This window comes from Schistocerca serialis, chromosome 9 (genome assembly GCF_023864345.2).
Source record: "Schistocerca serialis cubense isolate TAMUIC-IGC-003099 chromosome 9, iqSchSeri2.2, whole genome shotgun sequence".
In the NCBI taxonomy this organism is placed as follows: domain Eukaryota; kingdom Metazoa; phylum Arthropoda; class Insecta; order Orthoptera; family Acrididae; genus Schistocerca; species Schistocerca serialis.
Genome location: NC_064646.1, coordinates 337,806,907 through 337,819,758, shown reverse-complemented (window position 1 = coordinate 337,819,758; position 12,852 = coordinate 337,806,907). Strand labels below are relative to the sequence as shown.

Below are 12,852 nucleotides of genomic sequence, written 5' to 3'. Positions count from 1 at the left end.
AAGGTTGCGTTTCATTGGCAGGACACTTAGAAGATGCAACAAGTCCACTAAAGAGACAGCTTACACTACACTCGTTCGTCCTCTGTTAGAATATTGCTGCGCGGTGTGGGATCCTTACCAGGTGGGATTGACGGAGGACATCGAAAGGATGCAAAAAAGGGCAGCTCATTTTGTATTATCACGTAGTAGGGGAGAGAGTGTGGCAGATATGATACGCGAATTGGGAGGAAGTCATTAAAGCAAAGACGTTTTTCGTCGCGGCGAGATCTATTTACGAAATTTCAGTCACAAACTTTCTCTTCCGAATGCGAAAATATTTTGTTGAGCCCAACCTACATAGGTAGGAATGATCATCAAAATAAAATAAGAGTAATCAGAGCTCGAACAGAAAGGTTTAGGTGTTCGTTTTTCCCGCACGCTGTTCGGGAGTGGAATGGTAGAGAGATAGTATGATTGTGGTTCGACGAACCCTCTGCCAAGCGCTTAAATGTGAATTTTAGAGTAGTCATGTAGATGTAGATGTAGTGGTAATAGGAATGAGACTGGATTGGTAAATGTGGCATCTTGCGGCTGTGTATCACTGACAGTGCATTTTAAAGCCATGTAACATGCCATAGTCATTTTGTGATGAATCAATGAATAGTCCGAAAGTTATTGCACTTCTCTCACCATTAATTGTGTTACTTATTATTGTTAACTGTGTCAGTGGTAGACTACATAAATCTCTTCCATTCAGGAACTGCTGACACTTTTAGAGTGGGCTGCATTGATTGGAGCCATTTAGCACACACCTACAGAATACCTGATGGAATGGGGCTGATCATGTTCAGGTTCAAAGCAGTAATCTGCTGAAATGAATTGCTTGACTTATTTGACACCTAGGCATGATCTATTTATGTTGCAGAGGGAACCAATTTAAGCTTCTGGGTCTCTTCACAAATTCCAAGAGCAGAGACTGGGGTGATGGATTTGATAATCGTCATGTTGGAAAAGTGATCCAGGCACTGACATTAGAGACAATGAAATCTAGATGCCCGAATACACATTGACAGCAAGATACACTTGAGACAGGCTCTTCAGTGTGGCAGACAGTTGGAGCTCATTTAACAACCACAAGTAAGTTCCCATTTAAGAAACTGAAAATAGCTGCTACATAAACGTGAGTGGAGTTATTTGTTCACCCATATAAGAGAACTGGACAGGAAATGCTGAGGACATAGAGCTTGTCTGCAAAATAAAAAGTGATCAGTGTTAGTGGTGGAGGATACTGCCTTTCCTGGATTAACACTACAGCTGCTGTACAAGCTAACTATGAATCAATATCCCTACTACCAGAGTGACACAGTGTTCAGAGATTTACATACATTCTGTCCGTATGCATTTCTTGTGTTAGTGTTACTGGTAACTCATATCTGTATTCCACGTAATGTTAACATACTACGTACAAAGTAATCGCCATCTGGGCATGTCTAGCCACCGTCAGGAACGCGCTGCAGAATGGCCAATATTAACTATGTGAAACATCCTGTAGTAGCTTTTTGGGGTGTAATGGATAGAGATAGTGGGGAATCACCTGACTGCTCTTCAGTTTGTGGACCTATGAAGGAGGGAAATGCGTGATTACAATCCAGCAAACTACATCCCCTCATGCTCCAATATTGCCCCCACCTCCCCTCCCCCCAAGCCCTTCCATTCTTTTACAAGCCCAGAACACAATTTATCCCTCAATACAGTTCTACTGTACTTAGATGTGGTATATACATTTAATATTTTATCTTAACCCAATTTACTTAATAGAAATCTAATTTTATACTATTATAACACTGTAATTTCTGAACTTTTCCTGGTGTATTTCTTGTTTCAACATTTTTGGGCATGCTGCCAGATCCCGTCAACATTCGGCCCCGATATTTCAGCCCAGAGATGTCTGGAATCTTCAGGCAAGTAGGCAACTACTGAAGAGCACAGGTGCACCCATAGTATTTATGCCGAATCTCACACAAGCAAAATTCGGGGCACGTGTGGTGATGACGTATGTGACTGCCGAGTTGTGTATGCTGCCCTCAGTGATGGAAGTGACAAATGATCGAATTGAGTATCAAATGACCCCAATGGTTCCACTATCAATGGATAATTTTAATTATAGGATTTCAATTTTTATCCAGTTGAAAGCAGTTGTCATGGTGTAGAAGATTATCAGCAAGACGTATTTCCACCAATTATTTGGTTAGCTATAACAACAAGGAGCAACACACTGAGGGCACTGATAATCACTATAAATCAACTGCGTTCCTTCCATATTCTGGGAATGAGTCTTCTAAGATAGACAGATTGCTTGGGAAAAATAAAATCAAGGTTATCTTCCATGCAGCAGCGAAGAGCTTGTATCTGGTTGGATCCGTTAAAGATGACTTACAACTGAAAAAAAGTGAGCATTTAAAAAATTCCCTGAGTGTGGTGTTGCATATATAGGCCACATGACATGAACTGTCAACGAGTGTTGTACAGAACACGAAAGATACACCCATTTTTGGCAGTTGTTAAAATCAGCAGTAGCAGAACGCTATATTTCCATGGGATACTAAATGGAACACAATAGAACAAAAATTTTAGCACCAGTTTCCAGTTTTTGGGATTCACTAATCAAAGAATCAGTGAAAGTACATCATGCTGATAATGGCTTTGAACTGGATAAAAACTCGAATCCTAGAACTAAAAATTATCCAGTCACAGGCAATGGGGTCATTTGATACTCAATGGTTAAGATTATCTCTCACATCCACTACCAAGGTCAGTACACACAACTTGGCTGCCACACACGTCATCATCTGACACGGGTGCCGAAAGACACCAGCACATTTTGCACGAGAGATTTGGCATAAATACTGTGCGTACACCTCGGCTCTTCAGTACTTGCCTAATCATATGAAGATGGCCCGCCATCTCTGTACCTATATATTGTAGCAGAATGTCAACAGGAATTGGCAGCACACTAAAAAATTGTTAGAAGTATTATAACATTATTTTTAGAAATAACGGATTTTTCCATCCCCCTACAATGCAGAAACTATTTGTGCTGGAGAAAAAAATTAGTAAGACCTTTCTTGGAGGACATTTAATGTCGTTTAATTTTGTACTGGGAAACATTTTCGCTATACACCATCATTTTAAGAATCATTCAAGAAAAACATAAGAAAGTGTCTTCCCTTCTACAGCATTCACAATCCACAGGTCAGGATTTTTTGTATGTTGTTCATGACACTCCCTCTTACCACTGTATAAAAATTTATTACTACACGAATTTTTTCTCCTAATTTTCCTTTGTTGACTGGACTAGTAAGTCAATCTATGCGGCAGAACTATACTGTGATCTGAACGGTGTGTCTCAATGCCGGTAGCAGTATATGACAATAAAGACACAAACAGCATGAAATGCAGGGATAACATCTCTAGCAGTCAAAGCGTTAATTAATAATTTTCTGTTCAGTGGAGTATGCAAAGCATATCTGTACCCAGGGACCAAACTTAAACAATTTCAGAGTTAGGATAGGATTTTATATTGTTTCTTACTTGGCTGATGACTATGTTATAAAAACTGGCTTAAAAATCAGCTTATATTTTCTGTAATCTTAGTGTGTGGAAATACACTGCTGCCTCTCTATTTATGGAAGATGTTCAAGAGACTTCATGTCTTGGAGGAGTAAATGTAAAAACATGACTTGTGCAATATGACTAAAACTCTATTCTTTGATGTTTGGGCATTATTTATTCCAATTTGCAGTTCTCCATTAACAGATTCATATGACAAAATCTCCAGTGCAGTTTTATCTCCTGTCGGATAACACAACATGAAGTGCTACAGGAGGAGGTAATGACTGTACAATGAAGAATGTGAATGACACAGGATCAAAGCGAAATGAATTTATTAGTAACAATGTGATGGAACTGCCAGAAACTAACAACAATTATTTATGTCTGCAGCAATGATAGTCTCTTAACATTTGAATGATGGCTGCTATTGGTAGAAATATACCATTAAATACTGCATTCAATAATTTTATATGCAATGGGAGAAGAAGGAAAATGCCAATAGGTTCACACACAAATTTCAATCTGCTTTATAATATAGTCTATTTACATTTACATACATCACTTCATAATATATGTATATATATATACATATGTACATACACAAATGTATACAAATTTGCTGAAATATTACATATAAACTGGACAGTGTACAACATAAATTGCAACTAACAGACATTATGAAGAAATCCATAGCTTGTCACACTGCAATGGTTGTCATTTTACTACCCACAGAAAATAGGTTGTTATTAGACAAAATAAATCTAATGAGTATCACATTAGAGGATGCCAAAATTTGCTTTGGCATTAAAAATTAAAATAAATTATCTTGAGAACTAAAATGTTCCTTTACAGTATGAGTGATGATCCTGGAGACTTAGTGCAAACTATTTATTCCCACCGTGTGTTAAACTTCCTGGGAATGCAATTGATTCTGCTGTCTCCATAAAGCTAAATAAAAATGCTACATAAATAATAAAAAATATCCATGGTCTTCTTAAAAATTATAAAATAATTGCACTACAGATTAAGATGTACAGTTTGACAGAGAGCTGAGTGATCAACAGGAGCTGACAACAAAAATAACAACAACCATTCCTGTCTGGTGTCTACAGCTTTTATGGCAAACTTCAGCGTTTGAAATTAAGATATAATTTTTTAATGAAACTGAACACTAACTGTAAATAATGTTGCTTCACTCCAAATTCTAAATGTTTTTCTTGCAATAAATAAGTGGTTAAACTTAAATTGCTATTAATGAGCACTGAATCTCTGCAATTCTCATGAGCAGTTTCAGAGATCACAATATTTTTCATATATTTGAAGTTATGTGCACTTGTCAGTGAAACTGCAACAGGGAAGAAAGCTGTGGCTGCAACATAGGATAACTAACATTTTATAGATCAAAAGGGGTGTCTGTCTCAATATAAATTGTGTACAACACGGAAGTCAAATCATTGAATTTAGCTACAAAAGCTAACACGCCTAAATACAATTGGGAAATTATTGCCATGACTATGATATTCACATTAAAACATACCACCTAAGTTTTCAAAAATATTCAAGCATTTATAAATTCTTTTTTCACCTGTGCCATCCATAACACAATTAAATACGGATATATTTATGATCAGTGTGGCACACAAAATAGGAACAAGTATAAAATGAAAGCTACTGCCATCCAAGAAAGCAGTTTGGATGTTATGCTACCTTTTAGCTTGCCTAACATGGGAATAACCAAATATGATCACACACATTATCTTCTATCATCTAACTGGTAATTATACAAGTAGAAATAAATTAATGAAGATTTTTGGCATTTTAAAATTTACACTACACTGTCCAGATTTACACAAGACAGTTAATATTTCATATTAGTCACAATGCGAGAGTTTTAGAAAAAGACCAAAGGCAAAACTTCAACAAAAGCATGAGATCTTTAACCATCTAATGATTGTGACCTCCATGGCTTAAAGGCACTGTCTTACATCTGTACTCACACACAATCAATCATCAGGTAACACTAACTGATCAGCCAAACAACCAACCAGGTTTCCACAGCAAATTTACAAAAATAAATTAATGGTACTTATACAAACACGATCTTCATTAAATGTTACATGTTGTACAGTTTGAACATTTGGACATAAGGAATTTTGTTATAAACAATTTGTAGATTAGTTCACAAGGAATGAACTTATTTTTGACATTTTCTATTTACAAAAGGCAATTGAGTAAATAGTTCACTCAACAAACTATTTAAAATAAAAAGATTTCAAAAAATGTACACAGTCTTTAGAAAAATATTCTGATTCCTATGGAGTTTCAGCAGTGAGAAAGGATCTGAAAATCTTTGCTTTCAAACAATAAGAATTACATATATGTAATTATATTCATATTATACTGAGGCTATAATAGTGCTGTTACAAAAATTTGTGTGAATTGTGAAATGCTTGGGGATATCTTTTATCAGCACATTTCTCACAACCCTCATAATACATATACACGCAAAACACGCTGTATTGTAACTCAAGTAAGAAAGTACTGAAGTCAGTGGCAATACTGAATGATGCAACACATGACATAGATACACTAAATATACCAACTTTCAAATAAGGTACCTTTCCATCATCGTAATTTTGAAGTTCTATTTGTACTTTTATCATTGTCAAAAAGCTATCGGTCAGCACTGCTCATACCATAAAGTACAGGGTACTGATAATAGAATGTTTGAACACTGATATGTTAGCAATCTTAGAGAAAAAGACTGAAAGAAAAACTTAAAGAACTGTACCTATGCTATACAAGATGGATATTGGAACTTTGTGAATAGTAACCTGTTTATTCAGTCTGACTGTTTCATCACAAAAGGTACAGAAGATGTGAAAGTAAAGACAGGTAATTAGTTATGTGAGAAGAAGCTATCTACACAAACTAAAGATATCAATACGCCAGTAACAAAATATACAATGATCACTAAACTTTTGAATTCATCAGCTTCTCTTATAAATAACCAGGCAGCAAGTTGGAATACGCATACTTTCACCAAATTACTCTATACAAATCTAAAAATTTGTATGAATTTTTTTTGTTTATTTGGGGATTACAAGACTAACTGTTTAGAAAGTTCAGTGGGCTAAATGACCTGTCCAATTAGTATTTTTAAGTTCATATTTTATCCAAAAGATGAACCACTTTCCTTTCACTGAGAAATAAACAGAAGAAAATCTTTTTATATGAAATCCAATTAAGCAGAAAAGGTATACAAAGTTTCAAACACACTGGGTCCTGTAGGAAATGAGTCACAAGCAAGAGTGCGTGTGCTAAGAAACATGACCCCCATGGAAGACACTAATTTAGTTGCAGGTATTACTGGTATTGAGTCATGGAATAACACACAAGATTTAAGATTTAACACACTGCTGGAGTGCCTGTGATTTTTAAGGTTAAAAAATTATAAATGAATGAGAAGAAGCAAAATGCATATTTCTCTTCCAAGAAATAATATAAATGTGATAGCCTAGTCTGCATACAAATCATTCTTAATTATAGTTAAATACTTTGCAGGAAGTCATTTTTCCTTTTCTTTTGTTTTTAATCTGTTAAGACTTACACCCTTCTTAAACAGCAGCTGCTGCAACTTTTTATCACATTTGACTCTAAATTTTATATTTAAAACATTGTAATATTTCTGCAGCCCCATGCAATTTTTTCTTGATAAGGAATATGTGCATCTGAATTAGGCTTCACACCTTTTTTGAGGCATTTGTAGCACGAAGCCAAATGTTAGGGATTGGGGGGCACTCGCAGATGCAAATTTACAACCTGTTATATAAATAAAGGAGATAACAAAACTTTAATATTTGCTGTTAATAAACTTCATTTTTTTTAAAAAAAAAGCAAGAAAGAAAGGGGAGAACAAACAATCAAATCAATCCACAAATATCCTGTTCCTTGCTTATGGAGTGGTTGATCTGGTAACCTCACACCTGGAGTGGCAAGAAAAGGACCTCTGCATCAGTAAAGGGGTGAACATACAAGCTATTGTGTGAGCCAAAGGTTAGCAACATGATGAGCTTTAATTTTACCACACAGTCATATTTGCTTGTATGTGTATCACTTTTCTGTGTATGAATACTGGTGGAAAAACTTATCAGCCTTCACTTGGGTATAGTTTTGGTGGCAAATTAAACTAAATATTGTTATATGCTGATACTTAAGGCAATGTTTTCAGTTTTAATTTAAATGCAGACTTATCTGTTGACAGGGTCGGCAAACTTATGTTACAATGGCTCTCACCATTCTTTGTAACATTCTTATATGATCAACCCTTTCTGACATGAGGCTTTTATAATTAAAGTGGTGTCATTCTGCAAGATGACTTTGAAAAATTCTAATCACATAAATTTGCTCCTCACCTGAGTGATAGTTTTTTCAGTGAACAATTCTGAAATAATGAAGAAAAGAAATGCAGCACCAACATACAACTAAAAGATGGTGAACCACAATAAAAGAATTAGTTTTAGCACTGTGGCATGTATGGGACAACTGAAGTGGTGAAAAAGAAATACTAACACAGAATTGTCTATAAGCTCTTATAACGTACTGGACTGACACAAAAAAAGTTTAGAATGTCAGGTAACACATACTATACCACGAAGATTTTAATTGTTACTACTTCAATAATAGTAACAACAAACTCTACACAAAAGTAATAAAATAATTTATAAAACTGTGTAGGACAACCACAATTTATCTTGTCCATATAGAGTTTTTGTGTCAATAAGGCTGTGGCCTCCTTTCTTATTACCTCTTGCCTGTCTATAAATTCATGTACATTTACATATCCCCATCCCTCATCCCTTCTGCCTCTATGTATTACCTAACTGTTCAAATAGTCTCCTCTCCCTACATACAGCATATACAGAATGAAAAGATATGTAACATCTAGTTAGTATGTATTAACCTGTTCTATTAGCATTTGAAAACATCTGATGAATTCAAAAGTGCACGTCATAACCAAATACACTTAGTGACAAAACTGCATATATCTTGACTATCATCACAAAATGAATTTTTTCACTGCCATCACTTAAATTTAAAGAGACATTTTCAAACAACTACCTGAATATGAAATGAAGCAATACTTGACCCAGAAAGCGTAATACCTGTGGTTTACAAAATTATATAATTAGTAAAATAAAATTAAGTAGATCCAAAATAATGAGAAATGAAGCTACAAATGTTTGAATACACTATATATTGGAGACATCATAATTGGCACACTAAATTAAACATGAACTGCTTTCTCATTCGTGACTTACTAATTAAGTTAGAATAGCATGTTCCAATAACATGTTGCCAATCTAAAGTATTCTATTACTGCCTTACAGTAACTGTATATTAATGCAGAAATGTAAGGCATCAATATAAGGAACTTAAGGATGGTACATGCTGCTAAAATATGTTTCGATAATTGACTTCATAAACAGAGACGATAATAGGAAACTGTGTTTAAGTTATTAAAAGTGATTCTGAAAGTCATAGAATACTCTTGATTACAAAGTGGTGAAAATTAAGTCGTCATCTTATGTTCTGATTGATAAAAACACAACACACTTTTAAAATGAAAATTAAAGACACAAGCAGCTATTACACAGTTAGAGAGGTGTGGTTGTGGCAGAAGAATGTGACGGGACTAAGAGAGAGTAGTTTTGAGACAACAGTTGACAAATTAAAAGAAGTAAATAAAGTTCAAATATCTAACTGGACAGAGATACAGCACTGGTTTGACGAAAAATATAAAATTTTAAGTTTACATATTTCTAAATGTGCATTAGCTTCTCGTGTTCAATTAAGAACTCAAAATTGCTAAAGGCATAAATCTGTTTACAGTGAATCAGAAAATGCAACTTTTATAGCAATGCTGACTTTCCAGTTTGTTTATACAAAAGCAAGAAATTTCTTTTGAATCGTGCAATTGCCACACACCATTCAATATATTTTATTACGAATAAATTGCATTGTAATGCAGCCATTTAAATTTTGGAATGTTTGCTCCACTGTGAATAAGGATCTTAAATATCCTGCATTCACAGTAACTGAGAAAATTTTGGTCCACACTGACTGAACATAGCAATCTTGCTAAAGTTTTCTAATTAACACATTCAAATGCGTAACCAAAAAATTAGTACTGATTTTATTATCGCAAAATTGAGGCACACACATTGGGAGAAAAGCACCTCTTTAGCACTCAACACACAACACATTAAAACTGTTCATGCAAAGAGAATGATTTCGGACTTGCAAAGATCACAAAACAGAGCTTAAATTCCCTAAAAAGTGATAAAGACCAATAGCGTTTGGCACGATACAAAAATTATGCTATGAGCTACTAATAATAACTGAAGTACTTCACCCATTTTGTTTTAAAATGTACAAATTATTTCTAAAACATACACACAAAAAAAGATTTTCCTTCCAGTGTAGCCTTGTTTGCCACAATTACACAAAAGTGATGTTCTGTAGGTTGCAGTACTGCAGATTGAAGACAGTTTTGTATCTCAGTGCCAGGAAAATTTGCTACACACATACACACACACACACACACACACACACACCAAAGCACTGTTACTAGCCTAGAAAATGCAAAATGTACATCTTTCAGCAGACAGAGACTCCTGTCAAACAACACTGCCGACATGGAGCAAGCCGGCCTGGCTGCCAGCCCCCACAGAAGCTTCCTCCAGAGAGTCCAAATCCAAGGCAGATTCTATCATGGTGGTGTCTTGCAGCAACCGTAATCTTGATGCACTTAAGGGCATTGCAACAGAAGCATCACAGAGTGTGAAGTCTGTAACAGTACCTGCAGCTTCTTCGCATGGTACTTGGGTAATGAGTGTGGGGTGAATGGGAGCAACTGCATCTTGAGCTGGAGACACATTTGAACTAATGGCTGCTGCGGTGACCCCAGTGGGACTGCCATTTGTGCTACTCGCATTACTACCTGTGGAAAAATGTCAATATGTTAATTATCCCACCACAAAGTTGAGATAGACGTAATAATGAAACTGTAAACAAAGTGAACGTTGCTACGTCATTTGCTTATCCATACTACATAACATTATTGTGTAATACCGCTGGGGTGGGAACGAGAGACATTTAAAATAAACTGATATTATGCTAGCTGCTACATGCTGACTACATTTAAAGTATATAATTTTAAATATTATACATCAGTACATACTCTTCAGCATGACCACTAAAAGGTTCAGCACTAAATTCTCAGTCAGTCCTAGCATTTTTTCCCATCACTTATCACCTCTTTATCCCCTAGCTATGATTTTTATAAGTGAAAAATGCCAAGTTGTACCATGGTTTGGAGACCATCAAAAATTGCCTAACTGATCAAGTAAGTCAATCTGAAGGTCGGAAGGTGATGGCGGTGGTGGTGGTAGTGGTAGTGGTGGTGGTTGACATCCACTGCTGAATAAAATCTTCCTTTATCAAACAATGGAAACTCCAGTCAGAAATATCAACATTGTAGGAAAGATCAATTGCTACTTACTGTAACTTGCAGTGTCTTCTTTATGGTAAGTGGCAATTTATCTTCTACATTGTTGAATATCTTCCTTTAGATTTTTAAATGTATTACAGTCTTCAGCTATGTGGAGCCATGTAACTCCTGCATATTTCTTCCCATCTTCCATTAGATCAATTTCTTGGGGTCTTTTCTTATATCTCCAAATCCAGCAGACAACCTTCTTGATTCATTTTCCACCCAATCGTCTGGCTACATGTCATGCCAACTGCCATTTCATTTTCATTAGTATCATAATTATGTACTTCACTCCATTCTGATCCCTCGCCAATTTGTTTCTTTTTTCTGCCTCTCCTTGGAATTCCCAGCTTGCACCTCTCCCAATCATTCAATTTTGAGTGGTTTTGTGTTAAAAGACAATATCCTATTTCAATAAGTCAAAATTCTTAAGGGACACTAAATGTGAACTACCCATTTAAGAGATATCAGAAACAGTTCTGAAGACATTGTTTGGTTCACCAAAAGCACTCCAAGCTATATTTTACTCTTTGCTGCATTTATTTCACTGTCCATCCAGTCAGTGTCTTCCAGAGTCCTACTAAATACAGAACCCCATGAACAGGACAGCACTGTTAATTTTTACAGTTTATTTTTTAGAGTGTTCAATGTACATTATTTTAGTCTTATTGTAGCTGAATTTTAGTCTTATTATAGTTGAATTTTCTGACCCGTCAAACTCACCAAATTAGTTTGTTCCATTTACTGCTGAAGTTTATCTGCACTAGAAGCAAACAGTACAGAGTTATCTGCGAAAAAAAATGTGGTTCTGATATTTCTGTTTAATACATATTCCCTCTTTATTTTTCCAGTTCAGGATCAGAAAACTTCCTTGACTGGTGAGAATAATTTCTGTGATATGGAATCCCTTGTTTGAGTTCTATTTGAAATCTGAAACCTGATACAGCCTAATTGAAGCTGTAGCACTGACATATGTATTCCTCAGTATACATCGTGTTACAAAAAGGTACAGCCAAACATTCAGGAAACATTCCTCACACACAAAGAAAGAAAATATGTTATGTGGATATGTGTTCGGAAACGCTTACTTTCCACGTTAGTGCTCATTTTATTACTTCTCTTCAAATCACATTAATCATGGAATGGAAACACACAGTAACAGAACATACCAGCGTGACTTCAAACACTTTGTTACAGGAAATATTCAAAATGTCCTCCGTTAGCGAGGATACATGCATCCACCCTCCATCGCATCGAATCCCTGATGCGCTGATGCAGCCCTGGAGAATGGCGTATTGTATCACAGCCGTCCACAATACGAGCACGAAGAGTCTCTACATTTGGTACCGGGGTTGCGTAGACAAGAGCTTTCAAATGCCCCCATAAATGAAAGTCAAAAGGGTTGAGGTCAGGAGAGCGTGGAGGCCATGGGATTGGTCTGCCTCTACCAATCCATCGGTCACCGAATCTGTTGTTGAGAAGTGTACGAACACTTCGACTGAAATGTGCAGGAGCTCCATCGCGCATGAACCACATGTTGTGTCGTACTTGTAAAGGCACATGTTCTAGCAGCACAGGTAGAGTATCCCGTATGAAATCATGATAACGTGCTCCATTGAGCGTAGGTGGACGAAACTAAAATGAGCTCTAACATGGAAATTAAGAGTTTCCGGACACATGTCCACGTAACATCTTTTCTTTATTTG

The 12,852-nt window shown here is 36.0% G+C and overlaps 1 protein-coding gene across 4 annotated transcripts in view; it reads right to left on the bottom strand.

Moving 5' to 3' along the window:
* LOC126418842 (palmitoyltransferase app-like) overlaps positions 1-12,852 on the bottom strand; it is a 197,461-nt gene that overhangs the window by 17,982 nt on the left and 166,627 nt on the right. For 2 of the 4 annotated variants that reach the window (XM_050085821.1, XM_050085822.1), the window contains exon 9: positions 3,875-10,594. The exons of 1 other annotated variant lie outside the window; for it this stretch is intronic. In XM_050085821.1, coding sequence (XP_049941778.1) covers positions 10,272-10,594 — 323 coding nt within the window. In that variant the 3' untranslated portion in view covers positions 3,875-10,271. Of the gene's footprint in view, positions 1-3,874; positions 10,595-12,852 lie in introns of those variants that run through there. One more of the 4 variants, XM_050085823.1, reaches the window with a different exon arrangement.